This window comes from Enhydra lutris, unplaced genomic scaffold (assembly GCF_002288905.1).
Source record: "Enhydra lutris kenyoni isolate GAN:26980312 unplaced genomic scaffold, ASM228890v2 scaffoldscaffold1, whole genome shotgun sequence".
In the NCBI taxonomy this organism is placed as follows: domain Eukaryota; kingdom Metazoa; phylum Chordata; class Mammalia; order Carnivora; family Mustelidae; genus Enhydra; species Enhydra lutris.
The window spans coordinates 50,493,334-50,518,219 of record NW_019154085.1 but is presented as its reverse complement, the minus strand read 5'-3'; the positions used below and the strand labels follow the sequence as shown (position 1 = coordinate 50,518,219).

At 42.2% G+C, this 24,886-nt stretch overlaps 1 protein-coding gene across 3 annotated transcripts in view; it reads left to right on the top strand.

The window, feature by feature from the left end:
- LOC111141476 (calcium voltage-gated channel auxiliary subunit beta 4) overlaps positions 1–24,886 on the top strand; it is a 241,283-nt gene that overhangs the window by 105,575 nt on the left and 110,822 nt on the right. The window contains exon 1 of one of the 3 annotated variants that reach the window (XM_022494076.1): positions 5,655–5,740. The exons of the other annotated variants lie outside the window; for them this stretch is intronic. Coding sequence (XP_022349784.1) covers positions 5,696–5,740 — 45 coding nt within the window. The 5' untranslated portion in view covers positions 5,655–5,695. Of the gene's footprint in view, positions 1–5,654; positions 5,741–24,886 lie in introns of those variants that run through there. 3 annotated transcript variants of the gene reach the window in all.

Here is a 24,886-nt window from a genome sequence, read left to right as displayed (position 1 = left end):
GGAAGTAGAGGCACAGATAGGCAATGAGCTTGCTGAGTGTTATCCAGCTGGGAAGTGGCATGGCAGGGACACATGGGCAGCCTGGCTTAGGAGTCCCTGATCCTAGCCGCCCTGTTCCAAAGCATTCGTCCAACACTCTGCTTGGGAATACTGTTCACACAAATGGCAGTGTGGCTGGGGGGGCCTCGGAGCTAGGTGAGGTAGATGGCCTTGACTCCATACTACTTCTCAAAAAAAAGGCCAATTCTTTCTGCCTTGTCACGTGCCAAAGTGCCAGGCACTTTCCATGTGCCCTTCATATATTACCTCATTAAGTTCTGAACTATTATTATCTCCATGTTAAAGACGAGACTCAGAGAGACTCCAGGGTCTGTCTCCCTAGGTCATAAAGTCTCAATTCACTCCGAAAACTCCTAACAGGGAGATTGATTGTAGTGTTTTGTTTTATTTTGTTTCGTTTTCATTCGTTTGTTCTGTGGGTACCACCTGTCTGCAGCACATCAGGGAGGAAAGAGGGGTTATGATGTTAATGCTCGTTTGCACTGCAGCACATTCTAGAGGCGAAGGAATGGATTTATACTTGCAGAGCAGAAGAGGGAGAAAATCATCCAGCACACTGTGTTCACTTAGTAAAAGTTAAACAAAAAAAGCGAACAACCCCAAGGCTCAATTGGCACATAAAGGCCTTGAGCTTGTGCTCTAGCCCATAGAGCCAGTGAGAATCTAGACACTGTTCCTTTGTCTTTTCCCTGACCTCTTAGAGTCCTGCTGTAGAACGTATAACTAAACTGGCTTAGAAGAGTTAAATTCTGGAGAAATCTGGATAGAAAACCCGAGAGCAAATTCCCTTTTGCTTCCAAATCTATGTCAACTGTCTTGATCATGGCTGTCTAGAACTCCAAGCTAATCTGCACTAGCTCTTGGCTTTTCTCTCCCTCTTCCCCTCCCTTCCCAAACAAGTAGAAAGGAGAAATGCTTGTCCTTTGTGTTCCACCGCCAATTCCATGGGTTTGTTGGACCACAAAGACCAGCCCAGGTAAGGAAAAGGAATTCCGTGTCCCTAAGTTTGAAACGAACAAAAAAACCAAACTCTTCCCCTGAGATACCGAAGAGAGCTTTCCTAATTTTTTGAGGACAGTAACATTTTGTCCACTGTTGAGACATTTGTCAAGTTGTAAGAACTACCTCCATACCAAGAATCATGGGGACTTCACAAAACAGAATTATACAGGCAATGCTTTTTCATAAGGTCTTTTGACTTGAAACTGTTGATGGTATCAAGAGGGGACTTGAATGGAATTGGGTGGGGTGCACATTCAACAGAATGGCCTCAAAATGGAGACAGCCTTTTTTGGGGCTCTGCAGTTTTGGAAGCTCCTCAGTAGGAAAGGTAGGTGTGTTAATGGAAGCAACAACACGGAGATGAGCTGCAAGGTTCTCAGATTCATTCTCACTGTAGCCTGATGTAGGAGAAGTAGACCGGGGGTGGGGTGGCTTCTCTTTCATCTGCTCCACCAGTCACTTAACTGGAGATTCTTGAAGTCAAAACCAAGGGGATGCCAGTCCCTCAGCTAGTTTTCACCCCTTTCTGCAGTGAGAATTGAAATTTAGCCCCAGAATTAGACCTGCTGGAATCGCAAGGCCCTTTTATCAAAAGTTAGGGACTTGGGAGGAGCTGAAACAGCCCAGGAGGCTCCCAGGGACCTCCCACTACTTCTCAGCTTTACAGATTCTCAGTTCAGAGAATCTTGGACAGAGATGGTCAGTTCCAAATTCCCTTACAGTTAGGAGTTCATTTTTCTAGAAACTCCTCAGAGTGCCTAAATGAATCTTTCCACAGGGTTCCTCAGAACTCTGGGATTAGCCTGAGGACTGGGTTGAAGCCTTTAAGTGACTTGCAGTTGCAACACTTATTCTGTGTGGATCTAAATCCTAGGGGCCGACTCCGAGTCTAGCACTGACTTTTCTCTTGTCATTTTATGGGTGACCAAATGACTTGTGATGAGACCGTTTTTAGAAAGAAAGTAGGAAGAGATAGGGGTTTCCCATCAAAGTGACCTTCTGTTTTCACCAAATTCCTCCTGGGATCATGCCCACTGCTTCTCCTCCTCCCTTTTCTTGAAAACCCCATCAAGAAGGGAGTGGGGAGGACATCAAGAAGGGAATGGGGAAGGGCACCTGGCTGTCTCAGTTGGTAGAGCTTGTGGCTCCTGATCTCGGGGTTGTAGAATTGAGCCCCACATTGAGTGTAGACATTACTTAAAAATAAAAATAAAATTTTTTTAAGAAAAGATTTTATTTATTTATTTGAGAGAGATAGAGATTGCTCACACGCATGAGCAGGGGTAGGAGGAGCAAAGGGAGAGGGACAAGCAGACACCGCACTGAGTGTGGGGCTTGCACAACATGGGGCTCAATCTCACAACTCTGAGATAAGACCTGAGCTGAAACCAAGGGTTGGATGCTCAACTGGCTGAGCTGCCCAGTTGCCCAACAAAATCAATCAATCTTCACTCCCTCCCTTCTTTCCTCCCTCCCTCCCTCCCTTCCTTCCTTTCTTCCTTCTTTCCTTCCTTCCTCTCTCTCTTTCTTTCTTTCAATTTTATTTATTTATTTGAAAGAGACCAAGATAATGACAGGGATAGTGAGAGAGAGCATGAGTAGGGGGGAGAGGGAGAAGCAGGCTCCCCTCTGAGCAGGGAGGCCAATGCAGACTTGATCCCAAGGCCCTGGATCATGACCCAGGCCAAAGGCAGACGCTGAATTTACTGTACCACTCATGCGCCCCCCATAAAATCTTGAAAAAAAAAAAAGAAAGAAAGAAAGAAGGGAGGGGGAAGGAACACTCCAGTATAAAAAATTACGGCTTTCAGTGCAGTAATTTATCCATTCTGGGTGTTAAAATGAGGCCTGGATCAGGTGACCTCTGAGTTTCCCACAACTCTAATAGTTTTTGGTTCTGAGTCCAGCATTTTTTTTAGTGTCCTGGGCGGCAGACCAAGCCAGCCTGCAACTGTCTGACATCTGTTCTTAGTCCTGCAGGGGTTGGATTTAGGGTTGCAGGGAGTGACTGTAGGATGCTCTGTTTCGTCCAGTGCCTCCCTCCTGTTGTCTCACTTGCTAACTGCAGGTATTAGTCTAACCCTGAATGAGGCTCTGCTCCTTATAAGCTTTCTTTGGACCCTCGCATCAGCTGCCAGGAGCACCCCATGGCCAAGAAATGGAGGAGAGGAACAGAGCCATGTCCAGGTTTCCCGGTAGGGAGCAATTTCTCTCATCTGGGTGAATTATAGAAGTGGTCTGCCTCTGGTCTTGCCCCTAATTTAGTTGCCTCTTTAAAGATATTCAGGAAATATCCACACTGTCAACTGATGTGGTAAAATAAGGAAAAGATCTAGAAAATCTTAAGGAGAGAAAAGACCCTCTTGCCTCAATTTTCTAGAGATTCTGGCTAAAGTATCATATGGCTATAGTTAATTATAATAACAGAATTTGATACAAGAATTTGAGGCTCCAGATCCTTTGACACAGCCCTCTTGCTTTATGGAGGGGAGAGCTGAGGGTCAGCCTGGCAAGCGACTAGCTCCAGGACACACATGTGTCAGCAAGGAGTGCGGATGCTGGGTTTCTTTCTCTGGAATCCTGCCAGTTGCCCCCATCCTTCTTTGCTGTCCTCCCTCTGGGTAGGCACAGATGACCTCCTATATGAATCCTACCATTTTGGGCTTCTGAAAGATGGATGAGTCCCTTTGCTATCTTTTATATTTCAAAGTGACTAAGTATTGGTTCCGTTTGCAAGATGTGCAGCTGGGATTGAAAGACATCATGGGGTCCGTGCAGACCTGGGAGAATTGTGCTCTGCCCAGCAGTTGTAGCTCTTCTGTTGCTTTTATGTGACTCCGGTTTCTTCCTTCCTATGCTTTTCAGAGGTACGAGCTAGAAGGACAGGCCCCATTTCCTAGGTCCATGGCAGCCGGTTACTCCGGGGCTGCGCTCCCGTGAACTGCAGCCGGTGCCTCCCACCTGACAAGGCAGGGTTGTCATTGATAAGTGTTTATGGCGCACTTTGGATTTCAAAGTTTTTTCTCGGAGTTATTTCTACCCCAGTTTGGCAGGTGAGGAAACTAAAGCCCGTAGAAGTGGTGACTGGTTCAGCATCATCCAGCCATGAATGGTGAAGCGGATACTGAGATTCAGAGCCCCTGAGTTTCCGGGTCATTGCTTACCTCAGTGAGTCATGCAGCTTCTCTAGATGACGTTCTTTGCCCATCACCAACTTCTTTTTTCCAAATCTAGCTGGCTTCTCGCAGCGTGAGCTCCCCTGTTTCAAAGCTGCAGAACCTTACTGGTTGACCAGAAAGCAGTATTGAGGTACGCTCCAGTGGGGGGCCGGTCCTAAGTCAAACTGAGTCATAGTGTGGGGGGAGCAGAGGGAGGGAGTGGACTTTTTTTGCTTGGGTTTTGGGAAATGATCAGTGCTGTTTTAGGAACATTAAAGGTCTAAGTATTGGAAAGGGGATGAAGGCTTTAAGTGAAAACACTAGCTGTCACAGATTCAAAATGTCAAACTAAAAAGACAATAAATATTTTGCATCTAAATAAAAGCCTTGGGGGTGCCTGGGTGGCTCAGTGGCTTAAGCCTCTGCCTTCAGCTTGGGTCATGCTCTCAGGGTCCTGGGATCGAGCCCCGCATCGGGCTCCTGCTCATCCGGGAGCCTGCTTCCCCGTCTCTCTCTGCCTGCATCTCTGCCTACTTGTGATTTTTGTCTCTCTCTGTCAAATAGATAAATAAAATCTTTTTAAAAATAAATAAATAAATAAATAAATAGCCTCAGAGAGGCTTTGGGCTTCTTTTTCAAACTTCACTAATTGGGTCACAGAGGTCTTTTCTGGCTGGTGGGGGCAGAGAGACTTCAGTGAGAACACTGAAAACTTTTACAGTAGAAATTCCCTCAAGAAATCTTACCATCTGTTTATCATATCCATTTTTCCTTTACCTTGGTGGGTTTCTTTTTTTTTTTTTTTTTTTTTTTTAATTTTAAATGACTTATTGCCCGTTTGACTTCAGTTGCCTCTGTTAAGCACAGATGCTGGATGGAAGTTCGTACCTGTTTGCCTGTCTTTGTACAATATTCCCTGAAAATAAGATTTCTCCTTTGCCCCCCGCCCTCCCCCCCACCCATTGTGAATTTAATTAAGAAGGGTGAGCAGTTGTGTTTAATGTGTTGGAGAGTCTGCCTTTCCAGACCTTCCAGGCAGCCTGTCAGATCCTGGTAAGTGTGGATTGCAGAACCACACAGTGCAGGCGAGACAGGAAGCAGCGCTCGCTGGGTAGGATGCTCTGAGGCGCCCTCCACTCTCCGAGGGAACACTCTTCAGCTGACTGAAGCAGGGAAGGCGAGCCAATCACAGGCGGCTTTCCTAGCTCAGTCACCAGTCTGTGGCTGAGGAAGGGTTTTGCTTTTTTATGCTCTGTGTTGGGAAGGCAGATAAAATGCCAGGGCTGGACTGCCTCTGGGGATAACCTCAGCCTGTGTGATGTGAATGAATAGCCTCTTGCCTAGTAAATCCCCAGGAATTGATAAGGCAAGCGCGGTTCTTCCAACAGGCCTTTTCTATCTTTTAGCTGTAGCTGTGGCTTCTGTAGCAATTTTATTTTTGCCTTGAAAGAGGTGCTCTGGATTATCAGACCTCCATGTATGACAATTTGTACCTGCATGGAATTGAAGACTCGGAGGCTGTAAGTATTTTCAGAGATAGCTCATTCCCTCTCCCCTCCTCTTCCTCCTCCCACTAACCCCCACCCCCCAACCCCATTTCTTAGGCAACGCAGGGAACATGGAGCTGAAAGCCAACATCATTCGGGGGCTTGCTGGCTGCTGTGTGAATGTTCTCTGTATAGTTCAGAGTGAACTGAAAATTATGTTTTATTATATAATTTCTTGTCAAGCAAGAAGGAAATCAGGGTGCTAGCCAGGGCATCTAAGAGTGTAAGCTGTTTGGGATCTATACCTTACTCAGTCCACGTTTGATCTCACAAGGGGTAACTGCTCCTTGTAGACCAGCTTAAACTCTGCGGAAAGTGTCTGTGTTTTCCAGTAGAAGGGTTCAGAGAAAAGGCTCATTCATTATATAATACACATTGTTGATGGAGCCAACATGAATGGAAGTTGCTCAGCTGTAGCTCTATTATGTGCTTTCTGGCCAAAGAGTGGAGCAGATCCTCTGCTTCTTTGTTAAGGAAATCAGATGCAAAGGTTGTGGTCATCTAACAGCCCAGTGCAGAGGCAGAGAGAGGCCAGCGTTTCTCTACTCTACCCTGGAAGACTGAAGTAGGCTCACGTGTCTTTTGGCTGAGAAAACTGGACTCTTTTCCCTCCGTAGGTCAGGCTCATGTAATCTATTAAAATCGGGATGAAAATGGTTCTCTGAGATCCCTAAAATCATACCACCAAGAATGTTAGCTTTGGAATACAGGGTCCAGCTGATGACTTAGTCTTGTTCTCACTATGTGCTAGTGGTAGTTCCTGATTTGTCATCAATCATAGAGAAACCTTGCAAGGTAAAATGATTTGGGGTGGCTGATGGGACCTGCTGTGGGGAGTCTGAATTTTAGGAGTGCAGTGCCCTACACGCTGCTACATTTGAAGCAGGAATGTGTTATATAAGATTCCCTGGCTAAACACTCAATAAACAGACTATAACAACAACAACAACAACAACAACAAAACCCTAGGGTCCACGTCAGTGCAGACGTATGTATCAAACAGTGCGCTCTCTATGAAAGGTAGAAATCCTCTGTTCTGATAACGCATTCCATTTTTCCTTCCCGTCTGTGTGTTAGCTCTGACTCTAACTCTGTTCTGCAAAGTCTCTCTGCATGTTGCCCGGCGTGCTCGTAAATTATCACACGGCCAGCTGATTGCAAGGGACTGTAGTTTGAAACCCTGGTGGCTCCAATCGAGAAGGTCCACACTTGTGAGTGGGGTGAAAGAATGGAAAATGCAACTATAGGAGTTCAGTAAACCAGCTTCCCCAGTGGGGCTCTTCAGGAGGCCTGGTTGATTCTCCTACCCCTTCCCTCCACACTCAGTGACGAAACGTGTGATGCCTTATTGAATTGTAACTTTTATTTGCGACCATCGATTTTCACTCGGGCACTGTATTGCAACTTACGTGAATGGGAGATATTTCCGAATCACCAGTTATTTTAGAAACCGGCTGGCATGAGCAGAGTCGGCTAGGAACTAATGTATCCAGCACCTTGTTCTCTAGAACTGTGTAAATTTCAGATGCACTAGTTCGGAGGGGAGCCATTATAAGTACGAAAACATTTTTTTTTTTCCTCCTTTTGGTCCAGCCTCCCAGGACGGCCGAGCTTTGCCGTGGGGTGGGAAGTGCAGAGCGCAGTGCTTTGACTCGGGTAGTAGCTGATGGCGGGTTAGTGCGAGGTACTGCAGTGCTGGGCTCCTGGTGACTCAGTGGTGACCAGCAGCCTGGGATCCTTGGGGATCTGCGGAGGCCAGGAAGCTGGGCAAGCCAAGGGACCAAGAGTGGCGTCCGGCCGGTCCTTACTTGGAAGTACAGGAAGCTTTCGGTGGGGTGGGATGGACAGTGCATCCCTGCAAGCCGAGGGGAAGGCAGAGGTGTTTGGAGGGGTGAACTGGCTCAGAATCCTCATTCGAGTTTATTTGTTTTTATAAGGAAGAATAATGTGATGTGTTACCCACGATGGTGTGACCAAAGCTTCAAGCCAGTGGAGAAGACTAGGCCTAAGTAGCTGACCCGGTGCAGTGACAGATAAAGCCACACCTGGAGTACCACATCCTCAGCAGTCTTTCTCAGTGCTAAGGCATTTATGGCTGTAAGTGTGGGGGCTCGCCCAGCCTGGAGCAGCGCTCCTGGAGCAGGGCTGCTGGATAGGTGTGGAGAGGCTTTTCTCAGATGACCAGCTGCAGTCCAAGAATACACAGGCACTGAAAGCTGAGCACGGCACTTTCTCGGGGGGGTTGGGGTGCCGTCCGCCTATGTCCCTCTGCTCTGTGCTGTTGCAAACGTCTCTGCGGGGTGTGTGGCGGTTTCACACGGGATAAGTGATTGTATTCAGTGTGTTCACACAGTAAGTCTGTAATAAGATCATCTTGCTGAGGGACTGATGAAATTTTATTCTGAGTAAGGATAAAGTGTTATTATACACTGTTAGCACCTCATGTCCCCGCAGTAGGAGAGAGATTTGGGTCCTGTTATGCAAGGTTTTCCTTGAGATTCTGGTCCAGGGATAGATATTATCCTCCTAATAGCCTAGCTTTTCACTCGTCACCTCGGCGTTTCACATACTGTATGTATAAAGAGAGAGGGACAAGGGCCATAGGGGAACACACCTGAGTCTAGGCGTTTTAGACTCTTGAGTTCTATGGAGCCTTTTGGGACAGGTCCATTTTCTTCTGCTCTGGTTTCTAGGAGAGTCGTTGATTGATTCAGGATGTAAGGAAGTGCAAGAGACAATTCAGTGCCCCACGCAAGGCTCTGCATGGGAATGAGAGATTTCACGCAGAACATCACGTTACTCCTTTTGTTATCTTGACATGTGGATTGTGGAATGTGTGCTTCTGAATGAGTCCATACCCAGACCAGGCCAGGTGCTAGAGATGGTGCCCACAGACTCGTACTATGTTGTCTTCTGTGTAAAGCTTGCCTTATTCCATCTTCACTACCTGCCCTTGGTCTTAATACAGGTCCAGGTGGCCACGATGCTTTTCAGTGACAGAGCCTCGAGGATATACTATGTGTTTGTTTGTTTATCTGATTCATGATAGATTTTGGTAGATCTCCTCCTTGATATACATGTTTTACAAGTGGATTCATGGTATATGTTGGCGTTCGTGAAATCACGAGTAGATTTCTTTTTTCATTCAGCAGGCTTATTACACAGACCATAGCAGGGATGTTCTTACGGGGAGAAGTGGAAGAAGCAGATAAGTAGAAAAAGTTACCTAAACATCCACCGCGGGATAATCACTGTTAACATTCTGATTGTGTCTTTTCAGACTCTACCTGCACATCCATGTGAATATATCATTCTAAGCCTGCCCCTGTGTATGGCATCCTGTGCTGTGAAATGGTGTTCTCAGCTGATCAAAGATGCCACACACTAGAACCAGACTGGCCTGTGCAAGAGGTGCTTTGCACAATTTAAAGCTCATGCATGGAGGGGCACCTGGGTGGCTCAGTGGGTTAAAGCTCCTGCATGGACCTTCTGGAGTTTCAAGTGATTTAAGTGAAATACAGATTCCTAGAGTATTTTGCAAAGTGAAGCCCGGGCTGTTTGCACGTAGAATTAATCGTTGATTTCTTTGACACAGTCGCTTCCGTCTTTGATGCTAATGTTCTAACATGCTTCGAGGGAGGGACCTGATCTTTCTCGGTGAAAAAGAGAATCAGAGCATAACCCAAGGCATTTACTAGAGAGGAAGAGATATTCTTGGACGTGTTTCCAATCATAGAAAGGAGCCTAATGTATTTACTAATACTGTGAGAAATCTTATGGGTGTGAAAGTTAGAGTGAAGGTAAGTTTTTAAAACTATAATGTGTATATGGGGCGCCTGGGTGGCTCAGAGGGTTAAGCTGCTGCCTTTGGCTCAGGTCATGATCTCAGGGTCCTGGGATCGAGCCCCGCATCAGGCTCTCTGCTCAGCGGGGAGCCTGCTTTCCCCTTTCTCTCTGCCTGCCTCTCTGCCTACTTGTGATCTCTCTCTCTCTGTCAAATAAATATAATGTGTGTATAATATCTGTATGGGCATATAAAAGCACTTCTTTAAATTTATATGTATCTATACATTATTGTAAGTATAGCTATATGTTAATTGTCTAAACTATTCATTTTCTATAAGCTGCACAACTATGTACATTGGCCTAAATGTCTGTGTACCCATAGTTGTACATCTACTGTGCCCTCTGGTGCATTAATATATAGATATGCTCCATGCTTTGCTAATTGATAGTTAATGCTAAGTAGGAAATTTCTGCCATATAGCTTTTGGAGGAGGAAAATTAGCTGCATTTGACATAAAGGAAGATACCCAAGAGTGTTGAAAGACACACATCCACAAGGGAATAAAGAATTGCTACTGTCAAGGATATAATGAAGTTTTTTTTTTTTTAATATGAGGATATGTCCTTGTGCTTGCTAGGAAGGAGGATCAACTTCAAACAGAAGGCTTTGTGGGTTTAGGGACCTTGGGAAAAACACTGTAGGGATACTAAGGTTTAGATTCCTTTTGGGAATGAGAAGACTAGAGGTCTTTATGGTTTGGGAGATCAGAGGACCTTTCGGGGTCAGGAAAGTCTTTCTGGTCTATTTCTAGAGAACGAGACCTGTTCTGTTAAAGACTCCAAGGTCTGTCTGTTGGCATCGCTGGCCGGAGAGGAAAATCAAATGCTGCTCATGGTTTGTATAAGCATTTGAGGAAATCCACTTGTTTGACTGCACTCAGTGATTCTGGTATTTGTTCAGACTCTCAGTGAATGACGAACAGAAACTTCTGTACCATCAATTCTTAGCGATGACGGTTTTCTTAAAATGTACATTGAAATGACTTCTAGATATAATTTTCATTGGGCTAAAGAGAGAAACTCCTTAAATCTGATCAGAACCATGAATTTCTCTCTCCAGGGTCATCAGTCTGGCTATTTTCTTTGTCATTTCCAGGTGACAGGGGGCTGTGTTAGGATCAGTTCCCCACCTTTTCTCTGGGACTTAGGCATCTTCTTTCCTGCTGGTGTTCTTCTCTCTGTTAGATTATGATGAGTCAGTCAGGATTTTAGAATATAGTCCTGTGACTCCATATGTGCTTAGTGAACATTACATTTTTCTGTGGTACACGATATTCTGTAGGAAGGTCAGCAATAACTAGGGTTATTTTGGGATAAAGGTGGGCAGGCATCCTTGCCTTAGCCCTTCCATTTCTATCAGAGTTTAGTGCAGACCTTATTTCTATGTGGGTGGTTCTCTCATTATTTCGATCACCAAATCCCTTTCATATCCTTTACCTGGGGAAACTGAGCCATTGGAAGAGCCCAAGAAGACAGCTGTTCCCATTTTCCGTTCTCTCTCTTCCCTCCCCCACTAGTCCTTGACCGTGATCATCACGTCATGAGTGCAGATCTCCATGAAGCTGAGTTAAACATTAGACCAAGAAAGTTCTGTAGATGTAGACTGTGCAGCTGATCTAAATCAAGCTGATTTACTTGCCTTTTTACTGTGCTTGCATCAGGCCTCGTTGACTTCAAAAACAGCTCTAACCCGCCCCCCTGCTAAGGACACCGACATGTGATCTTACTTGAGACAGAGCCCCAGAGGCCACTGCTTAGTGTGTAAACTCAAGGGAGTTTGCAGTTCATAGAACATCATGGCAAGCAGAGTGGGAGTTGTAGATTTTTATGCCCTGAGTTTTGAACTTTTTAAGATTCTGAGCATGTGAGTCTAAGATAGAACTGTGCAGCCATTTTTACAGTACTCCTGGGTGTGCCAAAAGGAAGGTGTCTCAGATGGCTCCCATGAGAGTTTGCAAGATCTAAATAGATCAGTACTTGGTCCCGCTCTACATTTGTGTATTCTTTTATAACATAAATGTATAGTTTTAGCAGTAAATATTTTTCTCTCGTCTTCAATGGAGCCATTCTGTCAGTACTTCCTTTATCCCATATATATACATATATATATATTTCCCCCCCCCTTTGCATCTGTTCCATAAATAGTCGGTGGAGCACGAGACTCTTGATCTTTGGATTGTGGGTGTGGGCCCCACACTGGATATAGAGATTACTTAAAAATAATAAAAAAAATTGTTTTAAAAAGAAACAGTGAAAAGAAACTTTAAACAGGGTGTTTTGAATTTGTTTTCAGCCCTCTTGTTCAGGGGCACTGATGGAAGGGGTACATCCTAACCTGTATCTTGGCAGCTGTCAGTTGCTCAGGAGCTTGACTGTGTAGTTTGGGAATAACTAAGTGTTAATCCTATTATTCCTATTTTAATCCTATTATTCTTGAGTCTTTCTTCTCTTTTTAGCCTGAGCGTCATATAACATAAAATGATTCCGACCTTCTGTGTTATTTCTCTATTAGCAGATTTGTTGAGTAGTTTGGTGAATTTAAAAGGGTTGTGGTTAAAATGGTTTCTCAATCTTTTTTGAAATTACTTTTTGTACTTTGTATTATGAAACAAAAATGTAGTGTAATAATGCTGGGATTTAAAGCAGAGACTCGGGGCACCTGGGTGGCTCAGTGGGTTAAAGCCTCTGCCTTCGGCTCAGGTCATGATCCCAGGGTCCTGGGATCGAGCCCCGCATCAGACTCTCTGCTCAGCGGGGAGACTGCTTCCTCCTCTCTCTCTGCCTGCCTCTCTGCCTACTTCTGATTTCTGTCTGTCAAATAAATAAATAAATAAATCTTAAAAAAATAAAAAAATAAAGCAGAGACTCCACGCAAGGTTTCTGGGGATGATGTCCTGGCTCCCCACTTCCCAGTTTGTGGCTTTGGGTACATTTCTTAGACTTTGTGTGCCTCAGTTTCCACATTACTGAAGTGTTCATAATAATGAAACCTACATCTTGGGTGGTTTTAAAGATTACATAAAGTAATATGTGTAAAGCCCATAAAACGTTTAAGTGTTTTCTGCTGTTAGTATTATACATACCATGAATATACTTATGTATTTGGCATGCTCCTTTCTCTGCAGGTTTGATATTCCCATCAAATCCTTTGGTTTATTTTCAGAGCATTTGCATGGTTTTTGACAGTGCTTTCCAAAAATATGATAGTGGTTGTCAAGTGAAAGAATGTACTGATGTCCTAAGGCCTTCTGATTAGTTTGTTGTATTTTGTTTCAGAGAAAGGGGCGGTAGACTCTAATTGAAAGAATGCCAGGTGTCGGAAGTCTTGGTCTTTGCCACTTATTAGTAGGGACCTTGGTCAAGTCATTTGATCCCTCCGATTCTCAGTTTTCCCTCCCGTAAAATGAAAGCACTTGGTTAGATGATTTCTAAGGTTTCTCTACATCTAAAATTCTATTCTGTTTGTCGATAAGCTATTTCTTCAGTTTGGATACAAATGCCACCACATGCCATTTGCTTTTCGAAATGATCAGTTGCTGTGGTGTTTTGTGCATACTGAATAAGGTCTCCGTATTTGGTCCCTGAGTCTGAATGTTTGGCCTTTTCAGAATCTTTGAAGGAGGAAAGTGTGTATGGTGCACATCTTTGAGAGGACTAGATTTTTTTAAAAGATTTTATTTATTTATTTGACACAGAGAGAGAACACAAGCATGGGGAGTGGCAGGCAGAGGGAGAAGCAAGCTCCCTGTTGAGCAGGGAGCCCGATGTTGGACTCGATCCCAGGACCCTGAGATCCTGACCTGAGCTGCAGGCAGATACTCAACCAACTGAGCCACTCAGGTGCCCCAGGACTAGATTTTTGAAAGGGGGGATGTTTTATTTAAGATTTTTGACCCTAAAGCAAAAGGGATGCTTTGTCTGTGGATCATTTGGTTGCCGATACCCACGGTGCACTTCCAGCCCACAGTGATTTGAGCTGGAAGCACTTGAGTTTTATCTCTAAGAAGAAAAAATCAGAAGCAAATCCTTTCTGAGAAGTAAGCTTCTCCTAACTCTTATTGATAAATGAGGAGAGATATTTCTGCTTTAAATGATCTCTATCTTTCCTTCTTGGCTAAGTTGTCTTAGCTATCACAAGGAGATGGTTGACAAGAAAAAAGTTTAAATAATTGTTTTATGATTGTTATGTTGCTTAATCAAGAATGTTTATTGTTTGCTGTTTTCTTGCTTTACAAGATTTTCTTCAGCTCATCATTATTATCCTTTGGGGTGTACTAAAAACAATAATCAATCAATTAGAAAACGCCAGGGATAAAATAAATTCTAGGACACATTCATTATTTTTTAAAAAGTCATTCATTACTTTTAAAAGGAGTCACTGTGCCTGATCTGTTTAATTTTCTTCTCTGATAAAATGAAAGGCCAGAGGATAGAAGAAAAGGGGCAATCCTTACCACAGTCCAACCTCTCAAATATTCCCTTCAATATTGTTTGAACGAAATAAGAGTTGGAAGCAACTATCTCTCATAAAGATAGAAAAATGTGGTGAATATCATGCTAAAATATCTAGAAAGCAAATGAGTTTCCCGGTTTATTTCCAGAGTCATTATCAATAGCTTAATATCATTTAATTTTAATTGATATCCCAGAGATGAATGTCTTGGGTTTATTTGATTCAGTGTCTCTATTGATCCAAGGGAAAGAATTAAGAATTTATTTATCAGATTTTCTCACAATTATCTCACTTTTTAAAAAAGATTTTATTTTATTTATTTTTTTGAGAGAAAGAGAGAGGGAAAGAGTGGCGGGGAGGGGGAGGAGAAGAAAATGAAAAGGGACAAGCAGACGCCCCATTGAGCACAGAGCCAGATACAGAGCTCAATCTCATGACCCTGAGATCATGACCTGATCTGAAATCCAGAGTTGGACGCTTAACTGACAGAGCCCCCCAGGCATCCCTAAGTCATCTCACATTTGATCATATTGTTAATGCTTAGAATGCAGGAATGGAATTAAGGTAAAGTTGATAAGGTAGGGAGACACAGCACATGTCTTAGTTGCCATGCTGCACTTTTGTGAACGGTGAAGCCACTGCAGGGTAGAGTAAAGAATAAAACCAAACAGATCGAAAAGGGCGAGGTGGATAATTGATTTTAAAAAGAAAAGACTGCTTTGATGGTCATGTTTAATTATTAGTGAACTGAAAACCAACAGTTTAGTATACAAAACCTCTTCCTAGATGTGCATCTTCCTAGAGTGCCTATGTTATTATTTTTTTAAATATTGTAAGAATTTCTCAAGTCTTATAATGCATTTTATTAATCCTGAGGCACACATTCCCCGCCTTCCACCCCCAACATTTTGCTATACCTAAAATGGGGCTACGTCTTAAAGCTGATAGCTCTATTGGCAGTTTTTTCCCCCTTAGTGGTACATAATCTAATGTTGAGTTTTAAAATCATTGGTATGATTTTAAATGGTATGAAATGAGGTTTTAGGGGGAAATATGTAAATAATATAAAACTGTATAGGATGAAAAATTGGTTTTCCTTAACAAACTCCCAAGCTATTCCCCTCTCCACAGGTAGCTGTTTTTAACAATTCAGTGGATATCCACTCAGAGTTTTTTTTCCTCTTCATTGACAAACATGGATATTTAGATATTTAGAAAAACTTACTTAAAAATGCACATCTCATATTTGTAATTTTAAAAAGCATGAATAAGAACATAATAAATATTGTCCTGTGACTTTTTTTTTTCTTCACCAGAAAATGTGCCACGGATGTTTTTTCCATATCAGTTTATTCTTTTTCACAAACTGGGTGACATAATGACTGTGTGGTGTGGATTTGCCATAACGAACTTAGCCCACTGATAGATACAGAATATTTCCTGTTTTTCAATCCTGTAGATAAATGCTACAGTTAACATTTTTTTTTTTTTTTTTTTTTTACAGTTAACATTCTTATATAGAAATCTACACATGGAACATTTCTCCAGAATAGCCTTCTGGAAGTGGAATTGCTGAGTTAAATGATTAGCACATTTAGAAATATATACATATATATGTATATATGATTTATATATGTATATGATGCATAAGATATATGTATGTGTGTGTGTGTGTGTGTGTGTGTATATATATATATATATATATATATATGGCTTGGTGTGTGTTGTAAAATATTTTACATTAAAACAAACATCCTTTTGTGATTGAGACTAAAAGAAATTAGCTCAAAATGAAATATAAGACTTTGAGGAAGTTTCTTGGTTGTGGGAAGCAGCTTTAGGCTATGGCCTCCAGGTTTCATAAGAAGAATTTTTTCTACTCTCTGTTGTAAGAATTGGGTTTTTGAAAACCCACAAAAACTTGTGAAGTTCATCCCTCTTTATTTTATAAATGGAAAAACTGAGGCCCAAAGAGGTTAGGCAACTTGTGCAGAATGACCCAGATAATTTATGATGGAACTGGACCTAGAACTCTCCTCAAGTCTCTAACCAGAGCCCTGTTCTTTTCATGATGCCAAATGCAAGGGTTTATAACCTAAAAAACAAATAACCCATTGAAGGCTGGTAGAGTTGTATTATTTGCATGACAGCTTACAAAGCAGTTGGGAGTTGGGAGAATTTCCAAAACAGGGAACAAATTGCTCTCTGACCCCAGTGGTGAGACCTTTATCTACTTGGAATCCAGATTAGAGTCCCAATTTCTTTCAAGCTTTCTTGTTTGATATTGCTTTCTAGTATGGTTCAAAGTCCCCAGTTTGATGGATTGAAATGACAACACATCCATAAAACTTAAAAGAACATAAAAGCTCAGTGAATGTCAGAAAGAGGTTTTGTGTTTTAGGGAAATGTTAGAATTCTCATTATTTGTATGCAGGTCTTTTTTTTTTTTTTTTAAAGATTTTATTTTTTTATTTGACAGACATCACAAGTAGGCAGAGAGGCAGACAGAGAGAGAGAGGAGGAAGCAGGCTCCCTGCTGAGCAGAGAGTCTGATGCGGGGCTCAATCCCAGGACCCTGGGATCATGACCTGAGCCGAAGGCAGAGGCTTTAACCCGCTGAGCCACCCAGGCGCCCCTGTATGCAGGTCTTGATGGCAGTTGCACATGGTTGCTACATTTGGCCTTAGCCAAGAGTACCGAAGTTTCATTTTTGTTGTTTTTCTCATTCTTAATTCATCTCCATGAGCTTCCAATTCAGGGAAACGTTTGTATGATTTAGTAGTGATATTTTTAAAAGTAAAAGGGATAGGAATATTTGTAAAAGGTCAAAAGGACTCCAAGTTATGAGTGGGGTTCCATCAGAATCAATCAGAATCCCTACAAAAAACAGCATCCTCGAATTAGGATAACTTGAGAGGTTTACCAAATAGCAGAGGTCGGGGCACCTGGGTGGCTCCGTGGGTCAAGCCTCTGCCTTCAGCTCAGATCATGATCCCAGGGTCCTGGGATCGAGCCCCGCATCGGGCTCTCCACTCAGCAGGGAGCCTGCTTCCTCCTCTCTCTCTCTCTGCCTGCCTCTCTGCCTACTTGTGATCTCTCTCTCTGTGTCAAATAATAAAAAATAATAATAATAATAAAATCTCTCAAATAGCAGAAGTGTAGGTAGGGTAGAAGGAAGCCCCAAGGGATACCACAGGACTCCCAGGGCTGGTAACTGCAGAACTGCTACCACCGTTAGACCCAACTGGACCGAGAAAGGGCAAAGGCATGGTTATGGGAACCTGGCTGAATTCTGTCAAGAAGGCTACCTTGAGATGGATGCAGTCTTCCTTGGGGGGAGCAATATAAGCAGCCTACAGGCATACCACAGGAAGGAAGCCAAGGGATATATACTCCATTATCATTCTTTTCCCTTACTCTGATCTGTGCTAGGGTTCTGGTTGGTCAAGCACAACCAGAAGCCAGAGAGCAGAGCTTATAGGTCAGCACCACAGTGCAAAAGCAGAGTGGGCTGTGGATTGGGTGTGGGGTGACCTGGAGAGGTAAATGGATGTTGGTTTTACCCATATCACTGATGGGCCCTATCTGACTTATATTGGTGTCAGTAGATGATAGATGAACCCATGCAATATGAAGGCATTCCTAGAACACACTTCTGAAGATGTTAGTGAAGTTCTGAAGGAGCTGCCGTTGGTCATTTTCCACTGGGCATGTGTTAGCTTTCATATGTCACTAGTTCCACTACAAATGGTGACCTGGATTTTAATTCCTGTATTGTTTTTTAAAATTTATTTGTATATTTTTAGAGATTATTTGTTTGAGAGAGAGAGAGCAGGGAGAGGAGCAGAGGGAGAGAGACAAGCAGACTCCACGCTGAGTGCAGAGCCTGATGAGGGGCTCAATCCAATGATCTCAAAATTATGACCTGAACCAAAATCAAGAGTTGGACGCTCAGCTGATTGAGCTACCCAGGTGCCCCTGTACTGTTTTTGAAAATTATTATTAAGATTTGGAGTACTTCCACAAGGTGTAGAAATGGGATAAAATAAAGGGTTTAAATGTTAGTGTTGTGGAGAAAGCTTGAGAAGCTAAGCTATGTGGGCTTCCATGATTGCCTTCAAATATGCAAAGGTCTCTGCTGATACTGGGCAGATAGAGAAGACCATGTATTAGACCAGCTTGTGGCTCAGCTGTGCTCCACTGTCATGACCAGACTAAAATAATTCTTGGGATTTCTCCTAAAGTCATATAGTGATTCCCACTACAGAAAACAGTGGGAGGATTGGTGGGAGTAAGGATTAATGTCATGAGATTTTACAGTTCTGACAACAGCCTCCTTACTAAAAGATAAATGGACTATGTGGGAGCAGGAAAGTCAAGAGGAGTGTCCCCTCTACAGTGTTGGAAGCAGAACTTGTTTTGGAAGGTGAATGAAGCCCTTGGAAAATATTAACTTGGAGGTCAGACCTTGCCATTTTTAGTAAAGCTAAGCAGACCTTGGGTGTTTCTGTTAAAAAGTCAGTGTTGACTGGTTGCTGGTTATACAGTGTGTAAAATTTGTAAGAATCCATTGAACTGTACACATAGGATATGTGCAAGTTTCTGTATGTGTGTTCTATACTTCAATTAGAAATTTGGGGAGTCACTTTTGGGAAAGCAAATGTTACTTAGTGGGATTCTGGGAGCTGGGATTAAGATTAGGAAGGATATAATAAAGGTTCTTGCTTCTGATGGTTAGAACTTGCGAAGTGTAGAAGGCAGTAGATTCATACTCTGACTATGTGCTGGAGTCCTGAGTTAGAGCACTAATTCTTGACCAGCGGGGTAAGGATGGGACACATGAGTCGTCACTGGGAGGTGGGAAACCATATCCTTCCAGCACCCGGACCGGAAGGCTCTCTCATTGGTTGATCCTGATCTTGGCCTTTTGCTTCATGCCCTCTCTGGGACAGGTCAGTATAGTGGTGGTTACACACCTGTGTATGGCAGATACCTCACTTCTCTGAAAACCATGATTTTTAAGGTGAGGAGGACTCTGGGAAGTAGATTTTCTACTCGCCTCTCTGCTGGGTCAGAGCCAAGCTGTTCTCAGGGGTGAGAGCTGGTCCTTCTGCAGAACCGTGCCAGTGCCTCAGTGGAGAGCCAGTTCTGGTGACAGGGAATAAAATGATGATTGCTAGGAGTCTTGGTTGAGGTTTATTGAACTAAGGCTCAGATGTTTGCTCCTGGAAGACTGTGTTTTTGGAACGTGGATGTACACAGTCAATAGAGAAGTACTGAGTAAGTCTCTAAGTATATGTAAGGAGTGAGATTAAAGCCAAGCTAGCATACATATTATATGCACACTGCTTGAATGTTTTCATTTTCAAAATCTACCTGCTTATAAAATAACATATGTTCTTTTTAGAGATTGGTTTCTTATATTATTTTTATAACTCTAATTCTAAATTATTATTAGCATGGAGCGCAGTCTTGCAAGAAGGGCAAGGTGGGTCTTATAACTGAAGTACACTATTACCATTTGTTGTTATAGATGCTTTCATTAGTGGTAATATGTGAACAGTGTGTGTGTGTGAGAGAGAGAGAGAAACTCCTTGGATCAAAGCTATAATATAAAGAATTATGCAAGATACAACTCTGAGGATTGAATAGTATATTGATAAATATGTATGGTTTTGCCCTGGTTTTGAAATATATACTGATATAAAGGTAACTAAAAAGAGGTTGTTCATGCTACATTCCAAACTTAGTATAAATTATCCAAGGATTGAATAGTATTAGGATTGAATTAGGATTGAATAGTATATTGATAAATATGTATTGTTTTGCCCTGGTTTTGAAATACACATTGATATCAAGGTAACTAAAAAGAGGTTGTTCATGCTACATTCCAAACTTAGTATAAATTATCCGAAAAACATTTAAAAGAAGGAAAAATAGAGAAGAATATAAATAAGGTAGAAAAAGGACAAGGAAATGCATAACCTAGATTCTGTGAAAGTTTTGATTCATATCCCTTTTAACTAAAATATGTTCTGGCTGTAAGATGTGCAACTAGTTGTTAGATTTTTCACTGGAGTGTTGCATTTACATAGAGAAGCTGGCTTTCAAATGCCAGCCAGCAGCCAACTCAAATACTGAAGATTTGTCTAACTCAGTGACTAGTTTAGTAAGAAGATATCTTGAGGACGTTGAGGGGGAGGGCACACATCAGATACCTTGTTCTGGAAACTCAGCCAGAATTCCCTCAGTTGTGATCTATCTGATTCTTAGAGAAATATTTGAGTTTTCAGTTCTGAATCTAGGGTTTGCAAAGATGCTGTGAGCACAAAACTGCACTTTTGCATACTTAATGGAAAATGGATAGTTTCAAAGCTCCAAAATGACTTCCTGGAGGAAACTTGAGGATATTTAGTAGACTCTGGCTATAAACTATGAGCATTTCTGAGAAGTGTAAGAGGTGCCCATTATCCCATAAGCATTTAGGGAGAAATGTTCACGGAAACATTTCTTGATATACTGGTTGAACCTTCCTCTGGGTCCTGAGTCTCCAAGGAAGTTTTGGGCCTTTCTGCTATGCTGAGGACAGATCAGACGCTGATAGGCATTCCTCCTCATTGTACCTATTTTTCAGTTTCAAGGAGCCTTTTTTTTTTTTTTTGGTAGTTCACACATGGTGTTTGGCAGAGCACAGTATGAGGGAAATTATTTGCAGTAGGTAATTAGGAGCTGTTGAAAGATTTTTAAACTGGAGTGGTGTGATCAGATACCTATCGGTCAGAGTGGAAGATGGATTTGAGGAGGGAGAAGTCAGGCAGGGAGTCCAATTAGAAAGCTGTTGAAATAGTGCAGGTGTGAGGTGGCGTAGGCCTCAAGTAGGGCAGTAGCAGTGGGAATAGAGAGGAGGAGGTGAACTGAGAAATATTTAAGTCATCAATGCAGCAGGTTTCATGACTAATTAGCTTAGGAAGGGAAGGGAGTCTGGAACGAGCCCCTCCACGTCTGGCTTGGGTGGCGGACGGGGTGCTGGTGCCGCTGAGATTGGCAAACTAGGCCATTTCTTCTGATGTCTTTTGAACTGACCCAGGGGAGCTCAGGTTAGAAGCAGGGTCCAGGTTCTGAAGTTTTCAATCCTTCAGCTGTTGGTCTTGATTCCTGGCTAAGAAAACTGCTGGCTTCATCCCAAGGTCATGAAGTAGTTTTGTTCTAGACAGCCTCAGTGACAAGAAGCTGGCTGTAGAATAATTATGTTCTAGCTCTATGCTTCCTGGCCCCGTACCCATCTTCCCGTACCCTACCATGCGTATTGGAAAACCATAGAGGAAACATGCTCTCCGTCTTGAGGATCTTTGCAGCAAAGAATCTTCAAGTCGATTTTTAATCATCCTTTTTCTCAATAAATGAGTATTATTCCAAGTAGCAACTAGATTATAAAAAAGGGCATTTGGGATATTGCTTAGATCCTAATCAGGAAAAAAAAACCCTATTAAAAAAAATCTTATTGTCTTATATGTTTCTTTTTCTATTAAGAAGTAGAAGGTCATATTATTTTTCCAGAGTATCTCTATCTTTTAATCTTGGTAGATGACTCCTAACCATTAATTAATTAATTTTTATTAACATATAATGTATTATTTGCCCCAGGGGTACAGGTCTGTGAATCATCAGGCTTACACATTTCACAGCACTCACCATAGCACATACTCTCCCCAATGTCCATATCCAGCCACCCTCTCCCTACCCTCCCACCCCTCAGCAACCCTCTGTTTGTTTCATGAGATTAAGAGCCTCTTACGGTTTGTCTCCTTCCCGATCCCATCTTTCTAACCATTAATTTGATATGCCCCTTGATATATATGAAAAAAATGATCCCCTAGACAAATAAGTTTGGTAATAACCACATTCTATGTCCGTTTCTCAAAGATTCCCAGCACACAATAGAGCCCTAAAGTCTCTTAACATTTTGTAATAAAGAAACCAATTAAATTTCGTTTAACCCAAAGATATCGTAAACTTACTGGATCTCAGAACCCATTTCCCCCACCTGCCCACCCCGCCCCCGAGGAATACCTATTAACTTCTTGAAGAGCTAGCATGCTGCCGAATTCAGTGGAGGAAATGCTGTTCAGGTTATTTATGTCAGCCTTATTTCCTGGAAACATTCTCAGTCTTAAATTGGGTGGATTTTATGGACTGGAATGGACTTTACGTTAGAAAAATATATGTGTTCCCAGGGCCTTTTCAGAGACTTTGATTCAGTTGGTTTGGGATGGGGCTTAGGCTTTGTACTATCGCTCTACCCTCGCAAGATGGTTTCCATGTAGGTCTTTCAGCAGTTTGGTGACAACACACAGTACTTACAGTGTCCATTTTCTTTTAGGTCCCCATTAAATGTCCTATTGCCTTCTGAAATGGCAAGCACTTGGAAGTAAGAATGACTTTCTTACTCATATACATATACATACACATATACACATATGTATATGTATAATGGACTATTACTCGGGCATCAAAAAGAACAAAATCTTACCCTCTGCAGTGACAGGATGACGTGGATGGAGCTAGAGTGTATTATGCTAAGTGAAATAAGTCACAGAAAGACAGATACCATATGATCTCACTCATATGTAGAATTTAAGAAGGAAAACAGTTAAACATGGGAAGGGAGAGAGGGAAACAAACTGTAAGAGACTCTTAATGATAGAGAACAGACTGAGGGTTGATGGAGGGAGGTGGGGGCGGGGAATGGGCTGGATGGGTGATGGGCATTAAAGAGGGCACTTGTGATGGGCACTGGGTGTTGTATATAAGTGATGATTCGCTGAATTCTACTCCTGAAACCAATATTGCACTGTATGTTAGCTAAGTAAAATTTAAACTAAAAAGATAAATAATAATATAAATATCATCAATTAAGATAAAATAAATAAATAACTTACCATACAATTCACTCATTTAAAGTGTACAGTTCAGTGGTTTTAGTATATTTGCAGAATTGTGCACAGTCAATTTCAGAACATTTTAATCACATCAGAGAGAAATCGCTCACACATTAGCAGTCATTCCCATTTCCCGCCAACGTTCTCAGCCCTGGGCTGTCTCTGTGGATTGACCTGTTCTGGATATTTTGTACCTGTGGAATCCGTCATACAATATGTGGCCTTTTGCGACTGGCTTCTTTTGCTTAACATAGTGTTTTCAGGCTTCTGTTATAGCATGTATCAGCATTTCCTTTCTTTTTATTGCCACATAATATTCTGTTGTATGGATATAACATTTTATTTATCTACTTGTTGGTGGAAATTTGGGTTGTTCTCACTTTCTGGCAGTTATGAATAATGTTGCTATGAACATTGGTGACAAGTTTGTGTGTGTACATGGAACTTAACAGTTTCTTGACCACCTTAAAATGTAAGCCATTTTTAATCATTTGAGATATACTAAAGATCTATGGAAGAATTGTATGAGTATGGAAGAGTTGTATGAGTCAACAGTGCTCGATCTCAAGTACAAGAACTGTGCACACCATCCCGTCCTTTCAGAGAGCTCTTTTCTGCACCCCTCTTTACAGCTTTTGTACTGTACAAGGTCCAGCTCTTATTCTACTTTGTGAGGCTGTTCCCAGCATTTCCAAATCTGAATTCAAATAGCAACATTTTCCCCGCTCACTGGGCATTAACCTCCTGGCACCATCTATGGCTGGTTCACTGTTCCATGTGTCCGTGTCTTATCTCTACAAACACAAAGTGCTGGAAGACTAGGACCAAGTCCCTTCATTCTTTTGTGCCTCCCTTGCTTTAACCCCAGCTACACCAGGGGCAAGAAAGAAATTGATACTGAATCAGTGAATGGGTGCCATAGCTCAAAGCTTCCATGACATTGATGTTCTCAGTGCCTAGTAAAATAGGACTGGATTGCGCCAACCAGTGAGGAAATGACGAGAGTCATCAATTAAACCAGGTGCAGCTCTGAAATAGTGAGGGGCTCATTGAAAGAGCTGCTGACTTGTCACAGAAAATGCTGAAAGGCATTCTGTATAGAAATAATCCTGTCTGAACATCATATATTCTCTTCATTTCTTTGCAAGGACATGTTCAGGGACATTGTCTTGAAAATAAGATCCTTGCAACTTCCTCTCTTTTATTTCCAAGCTCAGATCATAATTTAGCAACTCTATCATTATCAGAGCCATTATGTCTGTGATGGTCAAATCCGAAATTTCTATGACTTCACAAATGAGGTCAGTTGAGTGAGCCCCGCATAAATGGACCTTCTTATGTTAATCTATAAATCCAAATGAAAACGAATAAAAGTTACAGGAAATCCAACAGAAAGTTAGAATAATTTTAAATAGAACAAAGAGATTTTAGTTTTTCCTGCACTTGGCAATGAAAATTTGAACCATTTTCCTATAAAATCCACTCCTCAGGTATTTCTCTATAGATGAGAGTATTAAACAAATTATCCCATTTCTTTTTTTACATGTTGATTATGAAAAGGTCCTTGGAAATAATTCTGCTGAAATAAAATGATTCTTCCAGTTTATAGCCTTATTTTTTGTGTGACATTGGCAAGAACTCTAGGGACTAGGGTGACAGCTGTTGGTCATTGCTACCCTGGGACTTACTACTTTGGGCCATCCTGATTGAGGTGAAACAATGGTATTCCTTCAGCAGGATGTGTCCTTGGCTCCTCAGGCTCATTCATGTAGAGACAAGGTCATCTGGGCGACCAGCTTCCTTAAGTTCTTACTGTGCAAAATTAAGGCATCACCTTAATCTTAGACCCATCTATCGGTGCCCTTTGCTCAGGGCCAGTAA